Source organism: Capricornis sumatraensis, chromosome X, assembly GCF_032405125.1.
Source record: "Capricornis sumatraensis isolate serow.1 chromosome X, serow.2, whole genome shotgun sequence".
NCBI lineage: Eukaryota > Metazoa > Chordata > Mammalia > Artiodactyla > Bovidae > Capricornis > Capricornis sumatraensis.
The window spans coordinates 120,068,634-120,095,708 of NC_091092.1; the positions used below are offsets into that span (position 1 = coordinate 120,068,634).

Genomic DNA, 27,075 nt, shown 5'->3' on the forward strand with positions numbered 1-27,075 from the left:
CTTGCTTTTCACTTCTCTTCTTTCCTCAGCTCTTTGTAAAGCCTCGTCAGAAAACCACTTTGCCTTCTTGTATTTCTTTTTCTCTGGGATAGTTTTGGTCACCATCTCCTGTGCAGTGTTACAAACTTCCATCTATAGTTCTTCAGGCACTCTGTCTGCCAGATATAATCCCTTGAAGCCATTGGTCACTGGATCTAATCACTTGAATCTGTTGTATAATTATAAGGGATTTGACTTAGGTCATACCCGAATGGCCTAGTGGTTTTCCCTGCTTTCTTCAATTTAAGCCTGAATTTTGCAATAAGAAGCTCATGATCTGAGCCACAGTCAGCTCCAGGTCTTCTTTTTTGCTGACTCTATAGAGCTTCTCCAACTTTGGCTGCAAAGAATATAATCAGTCTGATTTCATTATTGACGATTTGGTAATGTCCATATGTAATGTCATTTCTTGTGTTGTTGGAAGAGAGTTTTTGCTATGATCAGTGTGTTCTCTTTATGAAACTCGGTTAGGCTTTGTCCTGCTTTATTTTGTGCTCCAAAGTCAAACTTGCCCATCACCCCAGGTAACTCTCAGCTTCCTACTTTTTTATTCCAGTCCCCTATGATGAAAAGGACATCTTTTCTTGATGTTAGTTCTAGAAAGTCTTATAGGTCATCATAGAACTGGTAGACTTCAGCTTCTTCAGCATCAGTGGTTGGGGCATAGACTTGGATTACTGTGATGTTGAATGATTTACCTTGGAAACTAACTGAGATCATTCTGTCATTTTTGAGATTGCACCCAAGTACTGCATTTCAGACTCTTTTGTTGACTGAGCGGGCTACTCCATTTCTTCTAAGGGATTCTTGCCCACAGTAGTAGATATAAAGGTCATATGAATTAAATTCAGTCATTCCTGTCCAGTTTTGTTCACTGATTCCTAAAGATATGAATGTTCATCTTGCAATCTCCTGTTTTACCATGTCTAATTTACTTTGATTCATGGACCTAACACTCCAGGTTCATATGTAATATTGTTCTTTACAGCATTGGACTTTGCTTTCATCACAGACATATCCACAACTGAGTGTCATTTCCACTTTGGCCTATCTACTTTGTTATTTCTGGAGCTATTAATAATATCTCTCCACTCTCCCCCAGTAGCATATTGGACATCTTGAGACCTGGGGCGCTCATCTTCTGGTGTCATATTTTTTCCCTTTTCATACTGTTTATGGGGTTCTCATGACGAGAATACTAGAGTGTTTTTCCGTGCCCTCCTCCAGTGGACCACGTTTTGTCAGAACTCTCCACTCTGACCCGTCTGTCTTGACTGGCCCTATATGCATTGCTTCATTGAGTTATGCAAGCCTCTTCACCATGACAAGGCAGTGATCCATGAAGGGGTGTCAAATGTGAGTTGATCATATACGAGGGGGGTTATTTCTGGGCTGTTGATTCCATTTCATTAGTCTATGTATCTGTTTTTATACTAATACCATACTATTTTGATTACTACAGCTGTGTATTTTATAGTTTGTTATTCAGAAGTATCATGCCTCTGGCTTTGTTCTTCTTTCTCAAGATTTCTTGGCTATTTGGTTCCTTTCTAATAAAATACATGTAGCAAATCATACAGCAGTCCTACTTCTGGATATCAAAAAGAAATGGAAACAGAATATAAAAAAGATGTCTGCACCTCTTTTTTTATTCACAGTTGCCAAGATATAGAAACAACCCAAGTGTCCATCAAAGATGAATGGATAAAGAAGATGTAGTATATATATACAATGGAATATTATTCTTCCACAAGAAAGAAGGAAATGGTATCATTCACAATAATTTGGGTGGATCTTGGAGACACTATGCTAAGTGAAATAACTCAGAGAAAGGCAAATACTGCATGATATCATTTATATGTGGAATCTAAAAAGGATAAACTCAAATGGATTCATACTTCCATGTGAAGCCAGCATTACAGAAGGACTAGGACTGTGATTCTCTAGAGGACATGAAACTTACATTTTCTAGAGTAACTAAACTGATTCTTAATGCAACTGAAAGAAGACATCCTAGCAAAGTTACTATTCTCACAGACCACCTTGCTGTCCTGTTCACAGTAGTGGCTATTTCAAGTTCTTTAAAAGTCATGTATTACTGGAAAATAGACAGGTTAGTTGTTAAAATTTGTAAACATGCCACTTGGACTGTTTCATCCTGGAACAACAACAACCGCACGAAGCTCTCAAGGCACTCACTCCAAGATATAATCACATATTCAAAATTATGAAAATGTTCATATTTAAGATTACAATTAAGTATGGGGACTATGACTATCCTGAAAGAAACAGAAGGATAGTGTAAAAAAGCAAAGCATCAAATTAGTAGATAAATCTGTTACTTGCTGATAGAGACTTCAGAGGACAGGTCTACTGTCACTTTGTTTAATTTGGGATACAGGTCCTCTCCAGTCCCAATATATGGAGATAAACAAAGGTCATTGTTTGTGGAAGTTTAATTGACTGCTATAATAATATAACTACTGATTTGGATGGATGCTAAAAAGAGCTTGGGTGTGTCCTCAAGGCTTAAAACAATTAGAGCCATGTACATTCAGATGGTAGAGTAGAAGGACGTTTGCTCAACTCCTGCGAGAACACCAAAATCTCAACTAGCTGCTGAACAATCATTAACAGGAGGATGTTGGAACCCACAGAAGAAAGATACTCCATGTCCAAGGATAAAGGAAGCCACAACAAGGTGGTAGGAGGGGGGCAATCACATGAAAATCAAACCACATACCTGCTGGGTGAGTGACCCACAAACTGGAGGACAATAATACCAAACAAGTTTTCATACTGTTGCAAACATTCTAAGCCACAGCTCAGACTTCCCAACCTGGGGATACAGCAAAAGGACTGAGAGTCCCCAGGGAATCTGACTTTGAACGAAAGTGGGATTTGATTACAGAGCTTCCACAGAACTGGGGAAAGTAAGATTCCTGGAGGGCATAAAAAAACCTTGTGCACACCAGAATGCAGGCAAAAGGAGCAGTAGCCCCACAAGACACTGAGCCAGACCTGCCTGTTAGTGTTTGAGGGTCTACTGCAGAGGTGTGGGTCAGCAGTGGCCTGCAGCAGGAACAGGGGCACTGGCAGCAACAGTCCTGGGAGGTACTTGTTGGCGTAAGTCCTTTTGGAGGTCACCTCTAGTCCTACCATGGAGCCTATAGACTCTAGGACTAGAAATCCTCAGGCCAAACAGCTAACAGTGAGGGAGCACAGCCCCAACCATCAGCAGACAATTGGATTAAAGATTTACTGAGCATTGTGCTGCCCACCAGAGTAAGACCCAGGTTTCCCCACAGCCAGTCTGTCCCATCAGAAAGCTTGCACAAGCCTCTTATCCTCATCCATCGGAAGGCAGAGAGAAAAAGAAAGGACTGCAATCCCACTGCCTCAAAAAGAAAACCACAATCACAGAAAGCTAACCAATATGATCACATGGATCACAACCTTCTGTAACTTGATGACGTTATCAGTCATGCTGTGCAGGGCTACACAAGAAGGACAGGTCATGGTAGAGATTTCTGACAAAACATGGTCTGAGAGTTCTGACAAAACATGGTCCACTGGAGAAGAAATTGGCAAACCACTTCAGTATTCTTGCCTCGAGAACCCCATGAACAGTCAGTCAGTCAGTTCAGTCATTCAGTCATGTCTAACTCTTTGCGACCCCATGGGCTGCGGTACACCAGGCCTCCCTGTCCATCACCAACTTCCAGAGCTTACTCAAACTCATGTCCATCGAGTCAGTGATGCCATCCAACCATCTCATCCTCTGTCGTCCCCTTCTCCTCCCACCTTCATTCTTTCCCAGCATTAGGGTCTTCTCAAATGAATCAGTTCTTCACATCAGGTGGCCAAACTATTGGAGTTTCAGCTTCAATATCAGTCCTTCCAATGAATATTCAGGACTAATTTCCTTTAGGATGAACTGGTTGGATCTCCTTGCAGTCTAAGGGAATTTCAAGAGTCTTCTCCAGCACCACAGTTCAAAAGCATCAATTCTTTGGTGCTCAGCTTTCTTTATAGTCCATCTCTCACATCTATACATGACTACTGGAAAAACCATAGCTTTGACTAGACGGACCTTTGTTGGCAAATTAATGTCTCTGCTTTTTAATATGCTGTCTAGGTTGGTCATAACTTTTCTTCCAAGGAGCAAGCATCTTTTAATTTCATGGCTGCATTCGCCATCTGCAGTGATTTTGGAGCTCCCTCAAAATAAAGTCTGTCACTGTTTCCACTGTTTCCCCGTCTATTTGCCGTGAAGTTATGGGACCAGATGCCATGATCTTAGTTTTCTGAATGTTGAGCTTTAAGCCAACTTTTTCACTCTCCTCTTTCACTTTCATCAGGAGGCTCTTTAGTTCTTCTTTGCTTAATGCCATAAGGGTGGTGTCATCTGCATGCTGCTAAGTCACTTCAGTTGTGGCCAACTCTGTGTGACCCCATAGATGGCAGCACACCAGGCTCCCCCGTCCCTGGGATTCTCTAGGCAAGAACACTAGAGTGGGTTGCCATTTCCTTCTCCAATGCATGAAAGTGAAAAGTGAAAGTGAAGTAGCTCAGTCGTGTCTGACTCTTTGCGACCCCATGGACTGCAGCCTACTAGGCTCCTCCGCCCATGGGATTTTCCAGGCAAGAGTACTGGAGTGGGGTGCCATTGCCTTCTCCAGTCATCTGCATATCTGAGGTTATTGATATTTCTCAATAATATGAAAAGGCAAAAAGATATGACATCAGAAGATGAGCCCCCTGGTTCGTAAGTGTCCAATATGTTACTGGGGAAGAATAGAGAAATAGCTCCAGAAAGAATGATGAGGATGGGCCAAGGCTGAAACAGTGCTCCACTGTGGATGTGTTTGGTGGTGAAAGTAAAGTCCAATGGAGTAAAGAACAGTACTGTATAGGAACATAAAGTATTAGGTCTATGAATCAAGGTAAACTAGACGTGGTCAAGCAGGAGGTGGCAAGAGTGAACATCGATATTTTAGAAATCAGTGAACTAAAATGGATGAGAATGAGTGAATTTAATTCAGATGACCATGATATCTACTATTGTGGGCAAGAATCCCTTAGAAGAAATGTAATAGCCCTCATAGTCAACAAAAGAGTCTGAAATTCAACACCTGGGTATAATCTCTAAGATAAAAGAATGATCTTCGTTCATTTCTAAGGCCGACCATTCAACATCACAGTAATCCAAGGCTGTGCCCCAACAACTAAGTCAAAAGGTTCTATGAAGACAGACAATACCTTCTAGAACTAACACCAAAAAAAAAAAGGATGTCTTTTTAATCATATGGGACTGGGATGCAGAAATAGGAAGTCAAGAGATACCTAGAGTAACAGGCAAGTTGGGCATGGAGTACAAAATGAAGCAGGACAAGCCTAACAGAGTTTTGCCAAGAGTACACACTGGTCATAGCAAACACCCTCATCCAACAACACAAGAGATGACTACACATAGACATCATCAGATGGTCAATACCAAAATTAGACTGATTATGTTCTTTGCAGCCAAAGATGGAGAAGCTCTACACAGTCAGCAAAAACAAGACCTGGAGCTGACTGTGGCTCAGATCATGAGCTTCTTATTGCAAAATTCAAGGCTTAAATTGAAGAAAGTAGAGGAAACTACTAAGCCATTCAGGTATGACTTAAATCATATCCCTTGTAGTTATACAGTGAAGTGAATTTGCTCAGTCGTCTCTGACTCTTTGTGACCCCATGAACTGTAGCCTGCCAGGCTCTTCTGTCCATGGGATTTTCCAGGCAAGAATATTGGAATGGGTTGCCATTTCCTTCTCCAGGTGATCTTCCCAACCCAGGTATCAAACCCGGGCCTCCTGCATTGCAGGCAGACTCCTTATGGGCTGAGCCATGAGGGAAGTCAGTTATACAATGGAGGTGACTAATAGATTCAAGGGATTATATCTGGTAGACAGAGTGCCTAAAGAACTATGGACCAAGGTTTGTAGCATTATACAAGAGGCAGTGATCAAAACCATCCCCAAGAAAAGAAAATGCAAGGAGGCAAAATGGTTGTCTGAGGAGGCTTTAAAAATAGCTGAGAAAAGAAGGGAAACAAAAGGAAAAAGAAAAAGGGAAAGATATACCCAACTGAATGCAGAGTTCCAGAGAATAGCAGAGAGAGATAAGAAAGCCTTCCTAAATGAATAATGCAAAAAAAAAAAATAGAGGAAAACAGTGGAAAAGACTTATAGAAATCTCTTCAAGAAAATTGGATATCCCAAGGGAACATTTCATGGAAAGATGAGCACAAGAAAGGACAGAAAGTGCAAGGATCTGATAGAAGCAGAAGAGATTAAGAAGAGGTGGCAGGAATACACAGAAGAACTGTACTAAAAAGATCTTAATGACCTGGATAACCACAATGCTGTGGTCACTCACCTAAAGTCAAACATTCTGGAGAGAGAGGTCATGTGGGCATTAGGAAGCATTACTAGGAACAAAGCAAGTGGAGATGATGGAATTCCAGCTGAGCTATTTTAAAATCCCAAAAGATGATGGTGTTAGACTGCTGCACTCAATATGCAGCTAATTTGGAAAACTCATCATGGCCACAGGACTGGAAAAGGTCAGTTTTCATTCCAATCCCAAAGAAAGGCAGTGCTAAACAATGTTCAAACTACCACACAATTGCATTCATTTCACATGCTAGTAAAGTAATGTTCAGAATCCCTTCAGCGAAACTTCAGCAATACATGAACCAAGAACTTCCAGATGTAGAATCTAGATTTAGAAAAGGCAGAGGGACCAGAGATCAAATTGCCAACATCTGTTGGGTCATAGAGAAAGCAAGGAAATTCCAGAAACATACCTACTTCTGCTTCATTGACTACGCTAAAGCCTTTGACTGTGCAGATCACAACAAATTGTGGAAAATTCTTAAAGACATGGAAATACCAGACCACTTTACCTACTTCCTATGTGTGGATCAAGAAGCAACAGTTAGAACTGGACAGACTGGTTCAAAACTGGGAAAGGAGTATATCAAGGCTCTATATTGTAACCCTGCTTATTTAACTTATGCACAGAGTACATCATGCAAAATGTTGTGCTGGATGAATAATAAGCTGGAATCAAGATTGCTGAGAGAAATATCAACAACCTCAGACATGTAGATGACAGCAATCTAATGGCAAAAAGCAAAGAAAACCAAAGAGCCTATTCATGAAGGTGAAGAGGGGAGTGGGAAAAGCTGGCTTAAAACTCAGAGAAGGGAGTTTAGGATGGGGAATACATGTACACCTGTGGCAGATTCATGTCAATGTATGTCAAAACCAATACAATGTTGTAAAGTAATTAGCCTCCAAAAAATAAATAAATAAATAATTTTTTTAAAAAAAGGGAACAAAAAAAAACTCAGCATTTAGAAAACTAAGATCATGACATCTGGTCCCGTCGCTTCATGGCAAATAGTTGGGGAAACAATGGAAACAGTGACAGACTTTATTTTTGTGGGCTCCAAAATCACTGCAGATGTTGACTGCAGCCATGAAATTAAAATAACTTGCTCCTTTGAAGGAAAGTCAGTGTACTAAAAAGCAGAAACATCACTTTGTCAACAAAGGTCCATCTAGTCAAGGCTATGGTTTTTCCTGTGGTCATGTATGGATGTGAGAGTTGGACTGTGAAGAAAGCGGAGTGCTGAAGAATTGATGCTTTTGAATTGTGGTGTTGGAGAAGACTCTTGAGAGTCCCTTGGACTGCAAGGAGATCCAACTAGTCTATTCTAAAGGAGATCAGCCCTGGGTGTTCTTTGGAAGGAATGATGCTAAAGCTGAAACTCCAATACTTTGGCCACCTGATGTGAAGAGTTGACTCATTGGAAAAGACTCTGATGCTGGGAGGGATTGAGGGCAGGAGGAGAAGGGACGAAAGAGGATGAGATGGCTGGATGGCATCACTGACTCGATGGACATGAGTTTGAGTAAGCTCCGGGAGTTGGTGATGGACAGGGAGGCCTGGCGTGCTGCAATTCATGGGGTAGCAAAGAGTCAGACAACTGAGCGACTGAACTGAACTGAATGTATGGATGTGAGAGGTGGACCATAAAGAAGTCTGAGCACTGAAGAATTGATGCTTTTGAACTGTGGTATTGGAAAAGTCTTGAGAGTCCCTTGGACTCCAAGGAGATCAAACCAGTCAATCCTAAAGGAAATCAGTCCTGAATATTCATTGGAAGGGCTGATACTGAAGCTGAAGCTTCAATACTTTGGCCACCTGATGGGAAGAGCCAACTCATTAGGAAAGACCCTGATGCTGGGAAACATTGAAGACAAAATAAGAAGAGAGTGACATAGGATAAGATGGTTGCGTGGCATCACCAACTCAATAGTCATGAGTTTGAGCAAACGCTGGGAGATAGTGAAGGACAGGGAAGCCTGGTGTGCTCCATCCAGTCCATGGGGTCAAAAATAATTGGACACAACTTAGCACCTGAACAACAACAACCCATTAAACACTGGAAATTCAAACTTTACCTTTCAATAGGTGCCTTGTAATAAAATCTTGCTACTAGATAATGGCCAAATGTCTTTGTGTTTTACATCTGGGAAGAACTATGTGGTGAGATGGAGCACTTATTTAAGAGTTCTAAGTGATCATATAAATATTATTTTACTCATGTTATTAAGGGAAACTCAGAAATTTATTGACCCTTGCTAGAGAAACTTCTAATTAAAATTTTAGATTATCAGACTCTGGAGTTAAGTTTATGCTTAGAATGGGTACTGTTTTGCAAGGCACTACTAAATAATACTCAACTAGTTAATCATTTGGAAGCTTGAGCAATAAAGCATCACAACAGTTTTTGAAATTAATATATGATGGAGAACTTTTGTATGTTGCTAACCAAGAATTTGCTTTAACCATTCTCCTTTAGTGTGACATATTTAAAAGTTTTCCCTTCTAGGCAAATAATATACTGAATTTTTCAATCCATCATACTTTATTTTTATATTTTTATTGCGTTTGTAATTTACCATAGATTTATTGGTTATTTAGATGGCTGTAATTTGCCCAGTGAAAGGCAGAAATGGCAGTGGAAATAAAAGTTAAAACTGTAGTGTTACTATTTTGTAGCAACAAAGGGAGGGTTCAGTTCAGTTCAGTTGCTCAGTCGTGTCCGACTCTTTGCGACCCCATGAATCACAGCACGCCAGGCCTCCCTGTCCATCACCATCTCCTGGAGTTCACTCAAACTCACGTCCATCGAGTCCGTGATGCCATCCAGCCATCTCATCCTCTGTCGTCCCCTTCTCCTCCTGCCCCCAATCCCTCCCAGCATCAGGGTCTTTTCCAATGAGTCAACTCTTCGCATGAGGTGGCCAAAGTACTGGAGTTTCAGCTTTAGCATCATTCCTTCCAAAGAAATCCCAGGGTTGATCTCCTTCAGAATGGACTGGTTGGATCTCCTTGCAGTCCAAGGGACTCTCAAGAGTCTTCTCCAACACCACAGTTCAAAAGCATCAATTCTTCGGCGCTCAGCCTTCTTCACAGTCCAACTCTCACATCCGTACATGACCACAGGAAAAACCATAGCCTTGACTAGACGGACCTTAGTCGGCAAAGTAATGTCTCTGCTTTTGAATATAAAGGGAGGGTACTGGAAGGAAAAATATAAATCAAAAAATAAAAAATAATTCTTTTGGTGCCCCAAAAAAGGCATGAGACTTTCTCTTTTTAGAGCATTTACTTTAGAAAACTTGTAAATAGAAAACCATTCTCTTTTCCACCCATGAATGTTTTCCTTTGGATAAAGGCTAACACAGTGTGCCACTTCACTTACCACAAGCATTTAGGAAGAATTGTCTAACACATGGTGATTGTTGTTCAGTTGCTAAGTCATGTCCGACTTTTTGTGACCCTATGGACTGCAGCACACCAGGCTTCCCTGTCCCTCACTATCTCCCGGCCTTCGTGCAAACTCATGTCCATTAAGTCAGTGATGCCATCCAACTGTCTCATCCTCTGCCATTCTCTTCTTTTGCCTTCAATCTTTCCCTGCATCAGGGTCTTTTACAATGAGTCAGCTCTTTGCATCAGGTAGCCAAAGTATTGGAGCTTCAGCCTCAGCATCAGTCCTTCCAGTGAATATTCAGGACTGATTTCCTTTAGGAGTGATTGGTTTCATCTCCTTGGAGTCCAAAGGACTCTCAAGAGTCTTCTCCAGCACCCCAATTTCAAAGCATCAGTTCTTTAGCACTCAGCCTTCTTGGTTCAACTCTCACATCCATACATGACTACTGGAAAAACCATAGCTTTGACTATACTGACTTTTGTCGGCAAAGTGATGTCTCTGCTTTTTAATATGCTGTCTAGCATATTTTAAAAAATCTAGGTTTGAGTCGAACATGACTGAAGAGACTTAGCAAAGCAAAGTCCTCTTTCTTGAGGTCTAGCTATCTTTTATCTCAAGAATGTGAATGTAATGGGTTGTATCTGCTTGGCTATATAAAAGGGTGAAATTTCTTGTTGACTTTGATATCTCTTTAGTTGCTTGCTTGTGATGCACATCATATCCCAGTTTATGTTTATTTAATATTATAATTATTTTTTTCCTATTTGCTAATATTTTACCTGGGCCCTGTGATTCTGGAAAACAGTGAAGGTTAAGAGATCCTCCTGCTTTGTGTTTCAGGAAATAGCTTACCTGAAAGAACCATTCTTCCCCATATAATTTAAATAAGACTCATGGATTTTCCTTTGTTTACCTATGACAAGGTCACATACTGATACTCAGAAATAACACTTTTTGTTTCATAGGTGATCAGTTGAAACAAAATGCTTGTTAGCCAAACTTGGGTTAAGCTTCTCTTTTTCTTCCAGTCTCCTGAATTTTGGCCTCCTCTCACCAGAGCTAGCAGACAACCTGTCTTGAGAATAGGCAGGCCTCAGGGTAAAACATTCTCTGATTCAGTATCTAGTCACGCTATCTACTTCATCCCCTTTCCCCACACCCAGTTCTTTCTAATGTTGTTTACTCCCATCTAGAAAAGAAAACCCCTTTTTTGCCTAATACTTGAGATTCTGGAGATCTTATGGTTACAGCTTTCCTCTATTGTAATAGTTCCCCTCCCCCTATTTCAAAATTCCCTTTGTACCTTGGTAATAATTTTTTCAAGAAAGATCTTTCCTTAATAATCTATATTTGTTTTTATTTTATGCATAATATGTGGAGAGGAATTTTTGAATCAGAAAGATGGTTTGTTTTTCTAATTATTTCTGTAACACATATAATGTAATGTCATCATAGAGGTGACATCTCATCACCTTTGTTATAATATATTAATTAGAAGCAAGTCAGAGGCCCCACCCTAAACCAATATACAAAGGCATGATCACCAGGAATTGGCAATCAGGGGGGTCCCATGAGGTTCTGCTTGCCATAGTTTACTCTCCAGGCTTCAATACAATTTGGTCAGGTTCTCTTTTCCTCATTTCTAAAAGCTTCTTCATAGTGGTGTGGGAAGGAACTGTGGATAGTGGATAGTGGAAGTGACCTTGCCCAAACCTCCAGGATGTTCATCTTGCTGGTTTCTGCATGGGCCTTTGGACCCCATAGGAACTCATACTATGGAGGATCACTGTTGGCACCTGCTAGCACTCCAGTTACTTTTCCTGCATAAATCTTGAGTGACAGGATTTCTGGGCTCTTACCGATGAAGTGTTTTGAAGTGTCTCACCCTCATTATATTCAAGAATTCCTTGATCTCCTCCTTAGTAGGGCAGTTACCTTTCATGAAAGGAGACTCATCAGAAGACTGTCTTGGGCAGCCCCTGCCACCATTCAGACTCCCAGTGTTAGTGACATCCAGTTTGCTGACAAGGCCATAGAAGTGTTTGGTAGATTCTACTTCCTTCAACGTAAGGTAAAAGAGCAGCTCCATGTATTCAGAGGCTTTTCAGAAGATCATGAGGATGTGGTCTGTTTATTCTTTATTGACTTTTTTCAGCATATTTGCCTTTGTAATGGGCATTCATTTTATAATTGAGCAAAAGGAACTATACAAACAAAGTCTCCTTCTGGGTTAAGTATCTGCATGGGTGCTCACACAGAAACAACTACCAATTGTGTGTATTTGTTAGTATAAGTGTTGTTATTGTTGTTCAGTCACTAAGTCATGTACAACTCTTTACCACCCCATAGACTGCAGCACTCTAGGCTTCCCAGTCCTTCCCTATATCCCAGAGTTTGCTCAAACTCACGTCCACTGAGTCAGTGATACCATCCAACCATCTCATCCTCTACCACCCCCTTCTCCTCTTGTCCCCAGTCTTTCCTAGCATCAAGCTCTATTTCAATGAGTCAGCTCTTTTCATCAGGTGGTCAAAGTATTGGAGCTTCAGCTTTTTTGTATAGTATGAGTATGACTATATAGGAATGTATATGTGTGTATGTATATATGCCTATATATTCCAACCAGAATGCTATGAGATTAAAAACCAACTACAAGAAAAAAAGCTTAAAAAACACAAGCACATGGAGGCTAAACAATATTTTGCTAAATAACCAATAGATCACTGAAGAAATCAAAGAGGAAAAAAAAATTACCTAGAGACAAATTAAAATGAAAACATGATGATCCAAAACCTATGGAACACAGAAGTTCTAAGAGGGGAGTTAGAGGGGAGTTTATAGCAATACAGTCTTACCTCAGGAAACAATGGCACCCCACTCCAGTACTCTTGCCTGGAAAATCCCATGGACGGAGGAGCCTGGTAGGCTGCAGTCCATGAGGTCACTAAGAGTCGGACACGACTGAGAAACTTCACTTTCACTTTTCACTTTCATGCATTGGAGAAGGAAATGGCAACGCACTCCAGTGTTCTTGCCTGGAGAATCCCAGGGACAGGGGAGCCTGGTGGGCTGCTGTCTCTGGGGTCACACAGAGTCGGACACGACTGAAGCAACTTAGCAGGAAACAATAAAAATCTCAAACAGCCTAACTTTATACCTAAAACAACTAGGGAAGAACAAACAAAATCTAAAGTTAGTAGAACGAAAGAAATCATAAAGATCAGAGCAGAAATAAATGATATAGGATGAAGAAAAGAATAGAAAAGATCAATGAACCTAAAAGCTGATTCTTCTGAAATATAAACAAAATTGATAACTTTCAGCCAGACTCATGAACAAAAAATAAGGGAGAGGATTCAAATTAATAAAATTAGAAGTGAAAGACGAGAAATTAAAACGGAAACCACAGAAATACAAAGGAACATAAGAGACTACTATAAGCAACTGTATGCCAAAAAGATGGAAAACTTAGAAGAAATAGACAATTTCTTAGAAAAGTACAGTCTCCAAAGAAAGAAGCAGGAAATACGAACAGACCAATCATAAGTACTAACATTGAAACTGTAATTTTAAAAATTCTAACAGACAATAGCCCACATGCAAATGCCTTCCCAGGCAAATTATATCAAACATTTAGGGAAATGTTAACACCTATCCTTCTGAAACTATTCCAAAAAATTGCAGAGGAAGGAACACTCCCAAAGTTATCCTGTGAGGCCACCATCACATGGATATCAAAAGTAGCCAAAGATACAAAAAACAAAACAAAACAAAACACAACAACCCCACAACCAAACAGTTATTTGGATACATGGGAATACTGTAACATAGTTACAATTAGGTTTATAATTTTGCTTTGATAAGTGAAAAAATAACATTATTTTTTCATGTTTAACATATTCTTATGTTTATTATTCATTTGCATTTATGTTTACTGTTTATTGTTCATGATTTTTGCCAATATTTGGTGTATTAGGATTTTAATGAAATTTTTATGTATAAAAATTAAAATCTGTTCTGAACATTTAAAGTAAATAAATCACCTGTCACAGTTGTTAAATCATGAAAGGCAATGCCAAAGAATGCTCAAACTGTCGCACAATTGCTCTCATCTTACACGCTAGTAAAGTAATGCTCAAAATTCTCCAAGCCAGGCTTCAGCAATACGTGAACCGTGAAATTCCTGATGTTCAAGCTGGTTTTAGAAAAGGCAGAGGAACCAGACATCAAATTGGCAACATCCGCTGGATCATCAAAAAAGCAAGAGAGTTCCAGAAAAACATCTATTTCTGCTTTATTGAATATGCCAAAGCCTTTGACTGTGTGGATCACAACAAACTGTGGAAAATTCTTCAAGAGATGGGAATACCAGACCACCTGACCTGCCTCTTGAGATATCTGTATGCAGGTCAGGAAGCAACAGTTAGAACTGGACATGGAACAACAGACTGGTTCCAAACAGGAAAAGGAGTACATCAAGGCTGTATATTGTCACCCTGCTTATTTAACTTATATGCAGAGTACATCATGAGAAACACTGGACTGGAAGAAACACAAGCTGGAATCAAGACTGCTGGGAGAAATATCAATAACCTCAGATATGCAGATGACACCACCCTTATGGCAGAGAGTGAAGAGGAACTAAATAGCCTCTTGATGAAGGTGAAAGAGGAGAGTGAAAAAGTTGGCTTAAAGCTCAACATTCAGAAAACAAAGATCATGGCATCTGGTCCCATCACTTCATGGGAAATAGATGGGGAAAGAGTGGAAACAGTGTCAGACTTTTATTTTGGGGGGCTCCAAAATCACTGCAGATGGTGATTGCAGCCATGAAATTAAAAGATGCTTACTATTTGGAAGAAAAGTTATGACCAACCTAGATAGTATATTCAAAAGCAGAGACATTACTTTGCTGACTAAGGTCCGTCTAGTCAGGGCTATGGTTTTTCCAGTAGTCATGTATGGATGTGAGAGTTGGACTGTGAAGAAGGCTGAGCGCCGAAGAATTGATGCTTTTGAACTGTGATGTTGGAGAAGACTCTTGAGAGTCCCTTGGACTGCAAGGAGATCCAACCAGTCCATTCTGAAGGAGATCAACCCTGGGAATTCTTTGGAGGGAATGATGCTAAAGCTGAAACTCCAGTACTTTGGCCACCTCATGTGAAGAGTTGACTCACTGGAAAAGACCCTGATGCTGGAAGGGATTGGGGGTAGGAGAAGAAGGGGACGACCGAGGATGAGATGGCTGGATAGCATCACTGACTCGATGGACACGAGTCTGAGTGAACTCCGGGAGTTGGTGATGGACAGGGAGGCCTGGCGTGCTGCGATTCATGGGGTCGCAAAGAGTCGGACATGACTGAGTGACTTAACTGAACTGAACTGAATTTTACACAGTTATTGAGAAGAAATAGAACTGAAAAAAAAAAGAATTCAGGAACCATGTGGGACAGTCTGAGTTGGAGATGTCATCTAGATTATTTTTTCCAGACATGTCCACGCTCAGCTCTTTATATGCAGTCATTAAAGTAATTAGCCTCAGGATATCTCCTGCCAGTTTCTCCTTCTCTGCAGTTTTAGGTCCTCTTCCACTACTTACTGGTATTTGTGTTCTGTCTCAACTGTCACCACTTCCCGAGCCTTCCCACTCATACTGCCCCCAATTCAATGGAGGAGGGCCTGTACACAGGGTGAAAATACCAGTCTCCGGCAGCCATTAGTACAGCTCCCAGCCAAGAACGCTAACAAGGATGCAGTGAACCACCAGAATAGTCAAAAGATGTAGCTCTCCCAGCATCTAGAATCACTGGGTGACACAGAAAAGCTCCCTATACTCTGCCTGATGGTAGACACAGAGAATTCAAAGTATGTGAGATGTTTGGCATGCCTCTCTAGGCTTTTCATCCAGTAGATATGCCCAGAAACTTCTCAACTTCCAGCTGCTGATGGTAATTCAGACATTTCCCAAGGTGATTAACAGAAGTGATCTTGAACCCTCTGCCCAGATTTTCTACCTTCTCCCCTTATAGTCCCTTCTCTCCCTTCTGCTAAACTCTAAATCCAGAATGCTGCCTGCCAGCTTGCCATGGGCTCTCTGGATGAGGTTTTTCATGTGTCCTCTCATGACCTCTGGCAATTTTTCTGATCTCAGATCTTCACTACCTAAGGGCGTCCTGCCCAGTTCTCTTGCGCAGCAACTTATCATTCTCATTGAGTTCTTGCTTTTCAAAGTAAAGGAGGGATGTCTTGTTGATATTTCAGAATGTGAAGTACGCCTAGGAGAATCCTGGCGTTCAAGACATTAATGCTGAAGTCCAGCTCCATGTGGATGAGAGTTTAATTTTATACTCAACCTATTTGAAAATAAGGAACTAAAATAACAATGAGACAGTGTCTTTCATCCCAAAATTTGGCCAAAATTTAAAAGACTGATGAAATAAAATGTCTGTGAGAATGTAAAGCATTCACACACATGAATCTGAGAGACTATAAATTGATATGGCATTTTTGGAACAGAAGTTCAGCAATATTTGTAAAAATTTTAAGTCTTCGCACTCTGCCCAGTTTAATCAAGTTTGCATGTTACTATGTATTTCCTGAGAGAAAGTATGCATATCTGTCTAAGATTTCATATTCAAAGATACTGATTTCAGTTCTATTACTCATAGCAACAAATCTCAAACAGTTTTTAATGTCCATCAGGAGGAGAATGGTTAATTATCACACAAACAGAAGTAAGATAATCCTTACCTGTCTTTTTCTTGAAATGAAGATTGGAACATGATGACTGGAGATCCCATGATATGCAATTAACATCTGTGCATAATGAAGACTTGCAACACCTTGATTGCTCCTATCATATTCTTCCTGATGATCTTCCTTTCAAATGGCCAAAAGGTATGAAAAGATGTTCAATATCACTAATTATCAAGAAAATGAAAGTCAAAGCCACAATGAGATAATACTTCACACCAGTTAGGATGGTTATAATTTTTAAAAAGGATAATGAAACGTTAGCTAGGATGTTGAAAAATTGAACTTTTGTGTATTGTTTCCACACTGCAGTCTTGTGTAGTCATGTCCAACTCTTGGGACCCCATGGACTGTACCCTGCCAGGCTCCTCTGTTCATGGGGTTTCCCAGGCAAGAATACTGGAATAGGTTGCCATTTCCTCCTTCTGGGTTTCTTTCCCCACCCAGGGATCAAACCCACATCTCCTATGTCTCCTGCATTGCAAGAGGATTCTTTACCTGCTGAGCCATCAGGGAAGCCCTGTATACTGTTGTTGGACATGTAAAATGGTGCAGCCACTATAGGAAACAGTATGAAAGTTTCTTTAAAAAGTCAAATGTAGAACTACCATATAATTCAGCAATCTCATTTCTAGATATGTATTCAAAAGAATGGAAATCAGGATCTTGAAAAGATGTCTGCATTCCTGTTCCTTGTAGCACTATTCAGCAAAGATATGGAAACAACCCAAATGTCCATCAAAGGTAAATGAAGAAAGAAAATGTGATTCATACACATACATACATTCACATACACAATGGAATATTATTCAATCTTAAAAGAGGAAATCCTGCCATTTGCAACAATATGATGGACTTAAAGGACATTATGCTAAGTGAAATAAGCCAGTCACAGAAGGAAAAATACTGCATGGTTCTGCTTAAGGGAGGTACCTAAAATTATCAAACTCATAGAAGAGAATTAAGTGTAGTTACCAGGAGCTAGGGTGAGGGGGAAATGAGGAGTTGCTCAATGGGCTTCCCTAGTGGCACAGACAGTAAAGAATCTGCCTGCAATGCAGGAGACACGGGTGCGATCCCTGGGTTGGGAAGATCCCCTGGAAAAGCAAATGGAAACCCACTCCAGTATTCTTTCCTGGGAAATCCCGTGGACAGAGGAACCTGGCAAGCTATAGTCCATTGCCGGGAGCCAGCACGGGAGATCCCACCCATGACAAGGTCATGCAGGACTCGAGGGACTCCCTGGGCCATCCAACCCATGACAAGGTCATGCGGAAGGGTCCTGATAAGCAAGGCCTCAGGACTCAGCGGACCCCCTGGACATGCTCGAGCATCTACCCCCAAACCAGAATCTGTCTGTCTTATGTCTTTCACCTACGCTTCTGACATTAGCAGGGGGCTGTCCCAGACCAAAGAGTTAACTTAGGGCTCTAGTTGATAAATCTTCTGGGCATGAAAGGAGTGTTTCAAACCCTCTGTTAGCATTCTAGCTTACTTGGCAGGTTTATCCAGACTCTTGCAACATTGTTGAGCTTATGCTTACTGCCAAGTTCTCACATCCCTTATCCATTGTGTTCCTGGGAGTGCATATAGTTAAGATATAGAAATAATGAGCAGTAGCTTTAACATTAGCAACATTAGACTTTGAGTTAATAAGTTCTTTCTTTGCTGTAACGTGCTGAATCTTTGCTCCATAAAAATGTAACTCTGTACTTTAAGGGTGTCGCAGGCTAAGAATTTAAGAAGAAACACTTTAAAGGAAGATTATTGTTTTGGCTGACCAACATTTATCAAAAAGAGGTCATGGAATATCAACAGGCCTCCGGGACAGAAGATGATGTACAAAAAAGAAAGACTCTTGCAGAAAAGAACCTGGTATTGATAAAAGTTAATACTAATGGAATGTTGAGTTGACTCTGCATTTTTCACCTTGCTGTATGTACAACTCAGGGTATAAAAGCCCTGAGGAAAATAAAGTAAAACGGGCCTTGCTCACTGAAGCTTGGTCACCCCGTGTTGTTCTTTCCTTATCTTTTTCTCTATCTTTTCTTCATTCAACGACTTCGTCCATCCTGAGGATATCCCTGGACTCTGCTGAGGCTGGACCCCGGCAGTCCATGGCATTGCAAAAAGTCAGACATGACTAAGGGACTAACACTCTCACTTTTTTTTTCTTTCAATTGTTATACTGGTTCAGATATGCAAAATGAATTAGTTCTAGATATCTGCCGTACAACATAGTACCCATAAGCAACAATACTGAAAAAGTTTGAAAGAGCATAGATCTCATGTCAGGTGTTTTCACTCTGAAAGAAAAAACCAAAGGGACATGAGGACACTTTTGGAGGCGATGGATATGTCTGTTACAAATATTGTGGTGATGATTTCACAGATGTATGTGCTGTGCTGTGCTTAGTTGCTCAGTTATGTCCGACTGTTTGCAACCCCATAGATTATAGCCAGCCAGGCTCCTCTGTCAATGGGGATTCTCCAGGCAAGAATACTGGAGTGGGTTGCCAAGCCCTCCTCCAGGAGACCTACCAAACCAGGGATCGAACCCAGGACTCCCTCATTGCAGGCGGATTCTTTACCATCTCTGCCACCAGGGAAGCTCAAGAATACTGGAGTGGTTAGCCTATCCCTTCTCCAGCGGATCTTCCTGCCCCAGGAATTGAACCCGATCTCCTGCATTGCAGGTGGATTCTTTACCAGCTGAGCTACCAGGGAAGCCCTCACAGGGGTATGTAAATGTCCAAACTCATCCAATTGTACATTTTAAAATTGCAGTTTTTTATTAACTATATCTCAATAAACATTTGTTTTTTTAAAGAAAAATAACCCTAGAGAGTAGTTAAAAGAGTATGGTGGATCTATGTGTGCTGTCATGGAAATATCCTGCATTCATTTTGTTAAGTGACATGGTCAAGAGGCAGAACAATATGTACGTTGTTGATCATGTATGTTAAATTCAATATACATTTCTAAAACTTATTTATTTTTGGCTGCACTGGGTCTTTGTTGCTGTGTGTGGGCTTTCTCTCATTGAAGTGAGTGGGGGCTACTCTCCAGTTGTGGTGCTCAGGCTTCTCATTGTAGTGGCTTCTCTTATTGCAGAGCACAGACTCCAGGTACATGGGCTTGGTAGTTGCAGCTCACAGGCTCTAGAGCATGGGCTAAGTAGTTGTGGTGCATGGGCTTAGTTGCTCTGCGGCATGTGGGATCTTCCTGGAAGATTCCTGGGATGGAACCCATGTCCCCTGCATTGGCAGGAGGACTCTCATCCACTATACCACCAGGGAAGTCCTCAATATATTTTTATAGTGCATCTACATATGAGAAAGCCTCAGATTAGCTTTAAAGTGATACACATCAGGTTGTTGGGCTTCCCTTGTGGCTTAGCTGGTAGAGTCCACCTGCAGTGCGGGAGGCCTGGGTTTGATACCTGGGTTGGGAAGATCCCCTGGAGAAGGGAAAGGCTACCCACTCCAGTATTCTGGCCTGGAGAATTCCATGGGCTCTATAGTCCATGGAGTCACAAAGAGTCAGACAGGACTGAGCAACTTTCACTTTCACTTTTCATTTTCACGTTGTAAATTGTGGTTGCCTCTGAGGAGGGGGCTGGATTTTGAGGGAAGGGGGAGACTGTAATATATTTGTATTGTTAGAATTTTTTGCAAGAAAAATACATGTACTATTTATTACCTTTGTAATTATAATATTTAAATACATCTAACTACCAAAATAGTAGGTATGCATTAATCCGTTAAAGTAACTGATGCAACAGACAAAACATGTGGACCCACATGGCTTAAGGCAACAATTTATTCCTATACATATGAAGTCCAATGTGGGTAGACAGGGGCCTCCACTGTCATACAACTCAGGGATCAGGCTGCTCCCATCAGTGCTTCCACTTCTCAACTAGCAGTCTTTATGTTTGCTGCTGAATAGAACAGAAAGCCTGGAGGTGGCATACTTGCTCTCAAATACCTTGGCCCAGGGGGTGACAAACACTGTTTCTGTTCATATTTCAGTGTCTGTGTAGTCACACGGGTCTTCCCAAGTACAAGTGGATTGGAATGAACGTGAAGAACACATTTATAGGTGACATTAGGCACAAAGGAAAACTAGGATTTTTCTCTGGGGCATGAACTGAGATAAGCGGTGTATGAAGGATGGTGAATTCTTTTGATCTTTATTGTTCAAAGGCAGCGTGTGTGCCAAGGAATCATTTTCCTCTCCAAGAAGGACTGTGATTCTGAGGAATTCAGCCTCAGTAGGTGTTCACTAGAGAGTGATTTCCATGGTCTTTTCTCATCTTCAACTTATAAGGAAGGCTTTTGTAAGCTCACTCATTGGTGGGTGTATTCAGTGTTAGTGTTAGTCAGTGGTGTCTGACTCTTTGTGACCCCATGGACTGTAGCCCACCAGGCTCCTCTGTCCATAGAATTCTCCAGGCAAGAATACTGGAGCAATGGCCAGTCACAAAACACATCCCTGCAGAATCTTACCAACAATATTTGGGTCACTTACAAAAATCCCCCATGTACCTTCAAACTGATATCAAGAACCAGTATTCTGTAAGAGATAAGATTGTGATCACCAGCTTATTTGAAATACACTTTGAGATTTGTGGGCTTGGAGTGGGGCTGTGGTAACTAAGTATCTAGACTTCACAATCAGTGGTTCCACTGGCAGGGATGGGACCTTCATGTGCAGAGAGTTGGAATGCTCTAATCAAGGGAGGGCAGATGACTCTGGACTGCTTGTGTCACAGGGAGCAGGATGCAGCTCCAGAGGTCACAGTGGAGAACTCGTCAGCATATGAGGTTTGATTTGGGCAAGAGGGCACACTGGGGAAGACCCGGAGGAAACAAGCTATAATGCAGGGAAGTGCTGGAACAGGACTTGTGCCCATATGTGAGCAGACTCAGCTATCACAGATCCCTGGGGCTAGTTAGTGACAATAGGATCCTCAGCAAATGAAGCCTACAGACAAGCCTCAAACTGCTTCATCCTCATATTCACTTTCATCAGGATTGCTTTTTATACTTTGAATGGAGCATCTTGTTTTTTAATCATATGTGATACATCTTGTAGTAGTGAGAATAACAGAGAATGAAGAGACAGGTCTGCCTCGGGCTGGAGGAGTGGACAACTGTGGGCTCTAGAAAAATTTGGACCAGGGGTCTAGTCCCAGCTGTTTCACTTATCAGCTATGTGAGCTTGAGAAAACTACAAGTTCTTCATCTGCAATGTCTGATAAGCCCTACCTTGTAGGACTGTTCGAATATATGCAATGAATACAAAGCACTTGACTAGCGTCTTTAATGTATGGCAGGTATATGATTTTTTTTTTTTTACTGCAAATGGTACCACCCTCCCCTCTGCAAAGATTTTTGTTATATTAATTTGGGTGGTATCACCAAATATGATGCAGCTTTCCACCTAATGATCCCATAATTCTGCTTAGCAAGAAAAGCAAAATAAATTCCCCCATTTGAGGATTACTGAATTTGTGTGTGTGGTTGTCTATCCCAGTTGGATGCAACTCCAAGGTCCTAGAATTTCTGTCAAGGACCAACAACTTCCCCCTGGGTGCCTTTCCATCCAAATTGCCTGTATTTTTATTCATTTCTTCACCATCAGACATGGAGCCCTCCCTTGAGTTTGCAAAATTACACCCAAGATAACCTAATTAAAATGCCTTTCTAATGCCTTAGGAGCTGGTTCTCAGCATTCCACCTCAAGGGAGTATCACCTTTATTTCTCAGAAATTCCTTGGAGATGCTGTACATAAAACAGCTAGGTTGTGGTCTGTGTTCAGCTGCACGTGAACAAGAGCACCAGACACCTTCCATTTCTGCCCAGGAGAAGCTTTTCCTCTGGTATACTGATACTAAAGTAACTGTTACAAGCAGGTTTGCATTCCAGGGTTTTGTCCTCCAGCACTGAGTAAACACCATTTGTATACCTGGCCTCTGTTCATCAGTCCCACAGCCTCATCTAGCCTACCACCCAGCTTAAATGAACAGGATAGCCCACTGAGAGATTTGTATTTTCCCCAAACCCCAAACTACCATTCCCCAGGGAATTTGCACTCTATTGTTTTCAGCCAAACATCTTCCCCCTCCCACTTCTCCAAACCCCGTATTTGTCCCCTTACCTCCTTACTCCTTTAAATCTTAAAGAGTATTTTACCATGTTCTGTATATAATTACTTCTCCTTAACTGTATAATTCTAAAGGCAGGGGTGTTTTGTATCTTAGTTTCACCATTTCTAACACAATAGTTTTCAAAGAGCAGATGTTCAATTAATATTTGGGGAATGAATGAGACAGACAGCATGAGTTCCAGTTTATAAACATTTTATTTCTCTTATGTTCCTTAATAAGCTAAGCAAAGCCAGGCATGTATCTTTTATTTTTATAGAATAACAGATTAAAATGATTAAGGGAAACCAAGAACTGCACATTTTTAAAGATTTTACCCCCCTGCATGTTTTCATCCCAGTAATTTTGCTGTTGCATTTTTTCATACGTCCAAAGAAGTGCCTTTTACCATGCCATGTTGTGTTGTTCTAGTTCAATATATACTAAAGGTTTCCCAATTTATGTTGCAAGATAATAAAACTCTTATATTAAATCTATTAGATTAAATCTAATATGCAACCAAAATCACTGTTTAGATTCTGAAATGTATATCTTCTTTAAAAGAAAACATTTGAAATATAACAAAAGGAAAGAAAGAAAGGAAGAGAGAGAAAGAGAGAGGAAAAAATAGAGAAGAGAAAAGATTAAACTCTTGTTTACCATATAGAACAGAAACACAAAGATGATATTATAGTTTTCCCTGTGGGCCCACCCTGGTCATCCACAGCTTAGAATGTTACTGCTCTTTTTCAACCTAAAAAAGAAAAAAAAAGAGAAAGGTAAAATTTCAAGTTAGCAATATATACCAGGAACTCCAGGATGGTATACACTTCTCCAGTCCCACCCTGGCCCTCCACTGTTAGAATGCTGACACACCTTTTTGAATTTCACTTAGCCTGGGAGGAGGTGCTGGCTCTGGCTCTAGAGCGGGCACTGGCCAGGGCAGCAGTACGAGCCCTGGCTGCAGCTCTGGCTCGGGCTCTCTCTTCCTCATCTCTCAAAGCCTCTTGATACCAGGATGGGAAGGCAGTGGGGATGGTATCGTGAACCTTGGCTAAAAACTCCAGGACTTTCATTTTACTGGTTTCAGCATGGGCTCTTGGGCCCCACAGGAATTCATAGCGTGGAGGCTCACTGTTGGCCACCTGGCGGTACTCCAAGTACTTGAGCTGCACCAGATCTTCTGTGAGGACCTTCTTGGGATCCCCATAAATGAAGTGCTTCTTTTCAGCATATACACCCATCATATTCAGCACTTCCCAGATTGCCTCTTCTGGGGCGCAGTTGCCTCTCATGAAGATCACACCAAGCACAATCATCAGGATGCCGGTCTTTGGCATGTGCTCATATTCATTCAGAGCTGAATCATAGGAGAGGTCTAGTTTGTTGACAAGGGTGTAGCAGTGCCTGGTAGGATCCACTTCCTTCAAATCAACACCAAAAGCCAGCTCCATATGATCAGAAGCTCTCTTGAGGATCTCATTGTAATGACTCTTGTACTGTTTGATAACAAACTTCATCATCTCTGCCTTTCTAATTGGCTCTTTCTTTTGATACTTCTGCAGCAGGAACTGCACCAACAGAACCACTTTCTTATTTAAAATCTCACTGAGTGAGCTCTCAGCGCCCTTGGGGAAGCTTGTGCTTTCCGCCTTTGGGCTATTGATATTTTCAGCTGAGTTGGTGCCTGAACTAACTGCAGTAGCACCAGTGGCTCCCTCAGGTGCCTCAGGAGTGCTGGGTGTCCCAGCAGCAGGCAGATTCTCAGGTCTCTCCCCAAAAACCGAAGGGGGCTTTCCTGCTGCTGCTGCCCCAGAGGCCTTAGCAACCTCTAGGCCCTGGGTCTCAGTACGGGCCTGGCGGCGTTTCTCACGGGCACGGAGCTTACTCTTCTGACCCCGAGGCATGATGACTGGTCAGGGACCGCAGACAGTTGCTCAAGCTGCCAAGGTTGATGAAGAGCTCACCCTAGAAGACAGAGGAAAAGAAGGCGTGTATAGCCTCCATAGGGAGATTCTTCTATCTTGGCTCCAAGAACAACTGCCTTTGTTGACCCCCTTAAGGGTACCATTTTAAAAACCCACAAGACAGAGGCCAACGGAACTCTGTGGGCCGCCTCTGTTCATCAGGAGCTTGTCACCTTAATTCTAACCCAGAATACTGAACTTGACTCCTGACCAGTCCTTTTACGACTCCTTCTGCTGACTTGAGGCTGCCCTTTCAGACCAAGGCTTCCCATCCCACAAATTCTCCTGGTGGAAGTAGGGGGGTGTTGGGCCTAACGGTCACTTTTGAGCCACTCGGGGGTTGACGGTCGGGATGGCGCAAGTTAAGATAGGGAGGGGCTCTACGGGACCACCTGAGTTCTGGGAGGAGTGTGTCCCTTTACTTCTAACAAAGATTGTTTACCTGGACACTTGTCCAATCCTGGAACTCGTCCCTCTGTAGATATACGAGGCCACACCTCTCCAACTGAAGCCTCGAGCGCCGAAGCTGCTGTGGCGGAAGGCAGGGAGAGCACTTCCGGTATCGCCCAACTAGGATTGCCAGCATTGAGGGCGGGGGGGAATCGGTTCCGGAAGGGCCTCCCTGTCTGTCCTGGCAGGTGGAGAAATCGTGCAGAACTCACATGAGGGAGTCTTACCTGACTCCTGACAGGGCCTGGGACTTCTTCCTCTGCTGAGCTAAGTCAGCTGGCCACAGACCAGGGTTCTCATTTCCCTCGGAACCCCCCCAGCAGGAAGTAAGGGGTAGCCTGAGCCTAGCAACCATGTCTAGGGCCTACCAAGACTGATAGTGGGGGGGAGGACGGCTCTTTGTGGACTCTTATTTTGGAGTGGGCTCTCCCCTCAGTCCTCACTCAGTTTCTTACCTTGATGCTTTGTAAGTGAGCTACTAATCTGATAGGGTGCCAGACCAATCAAGCAAGGCATAAATCTATAAATAATTTAAGGAGAATTGACTACTGTACAATACTCTACTCACCATGAATAAACAAAAGATATGTTGCTCTATTTAAGATTTCTTTTACCTAAGTCTGTCAGTAATTTTTTTTACATTTACTTCCATAAACATCATGTGCATTGTTGTTCGTTTTCTTATCTTTTGCATAGCACTGCTGTTTTGAATGATGTATTTACCATTATATATCCTAGTTACTTATTTTGTGATAAGAGTCCTCCTATTGGGACTTCTCTGGGGGTCCAGTGGATAAGACTCCAAGCTCCTAATGCAGGGGCATGGATTCAGTCCCTGTAGGGGATCTAAGATCCACATGCTACGAGATACAGCCTTTTAAAAAAAAAATCTTCCTTTTGATATAGTGATCTTCTGCATCAGCTTTTGAAGTTTCTTATAAATTTGAATATTTGGCAGCCAATTTCCTTGGGGTTTTTAATTAGAGAATCATATTACCTTTTTTCATTATTCATAACTTTGTTTTGGTATTGCTGTGTATGGCTGTATACTGGCTATGCAGTCCAGTCCAGGTTTGAACAGTAGAGTTGGTACCGTACCTCCACGCCCTCTTCTGGACTTTACTGGAAATGTTTCTAAAGTTTCACACTTAATATGTTTGCTATTGATTTAATAATATGGAAATTCCATTCTAATGTAAGTTTTCTAAAAGTTATTACCATGAACTGGTGTTGAACTTTTATCAAAGATTTTTTCTTTACTCCTACACTTGATCAAATGCTTTCTCTTCTCTGTCTGATAATATAGTGAATTCCAATATGCTTTGTTGGCAAAGCCATTCCAGAGGTGACACTGAAATTCTGTTTGGAGATCCATACCGTCTGTAGTTTCCTTTGTGGTGATGTTGTCAATCATTGAGGATCATCACTGTCATCCATTAATCCACTAGAAACTGCTCAGTTGTAATTCTCTAATTCTACCATTCTTTCTCAAGACTATTACCTGAAATATATGTATAGGTAGAACCCTCTGTTATCCTCTCTTTTTTTTTTTTTTTTGAGGTGAGCCTTCAATAGCCCTCTTTTACTGCCTAGATAGATAGACTGATAGATAAAGAAAGCTAAATCTCTCTGTCTAATCAATATCAGAACACTCTTTAGCCCAAAATTGTTTTATGTTTTTTGTAATTTTAAATAGCAAAAAATCTTGTTTGAGAACTAAACCAGTTAATAACTGGTTGAATAATTCATCTGTTATTAATTACTATTAACAAGCAGCATTGGGGTAATCAGTGTTTATGCCCTAGAGTTTGTCACATGATATAGTATTTGTGCTTACAAATAGTTATGATTTTGGAAGACATAGAAAATATTCCTATTA

General features: G+C 41.4%; 1 protein-coding gene and 1 non-coding gene across 2 annotated transcripts; one reads left to right on the forward strand and one right to left on the reverse strand.

The window, feature by feature from the left end:
• Nucleotides 1–16,602: 16,602 nt before the first annotated feature.
• On the forward strand, nucleotides 16,603–16,736 carry LOC138072072 (U8 small nucleolar RNA). Its single transcript, XR_011144223.1, has one exon. It is a non-coding gene; the product is annotated as a U8 small nucleolar RNA (small nucleolar RNA).
• Nucleotides 16,737–23,666: 6,930 nt separating this feature from the next.
• LOC138071383 (melanoma-associated antigen B18-like) lies at nucleotides 23,667–24,686 on the reverse strand. The gene has a single exon (XM_068962916.1). The coding sequence runs from the start codon at nucleotides 24,684–24,686 to the stop codon at nucleotides 23,667–23,669; it is 1,020 nt and encodes a 339-aa protein (XP_068819017.1).
• Between the last annotated feature and the right edge of the window lie 2,389 nt (nucleotides 24,687–27,075).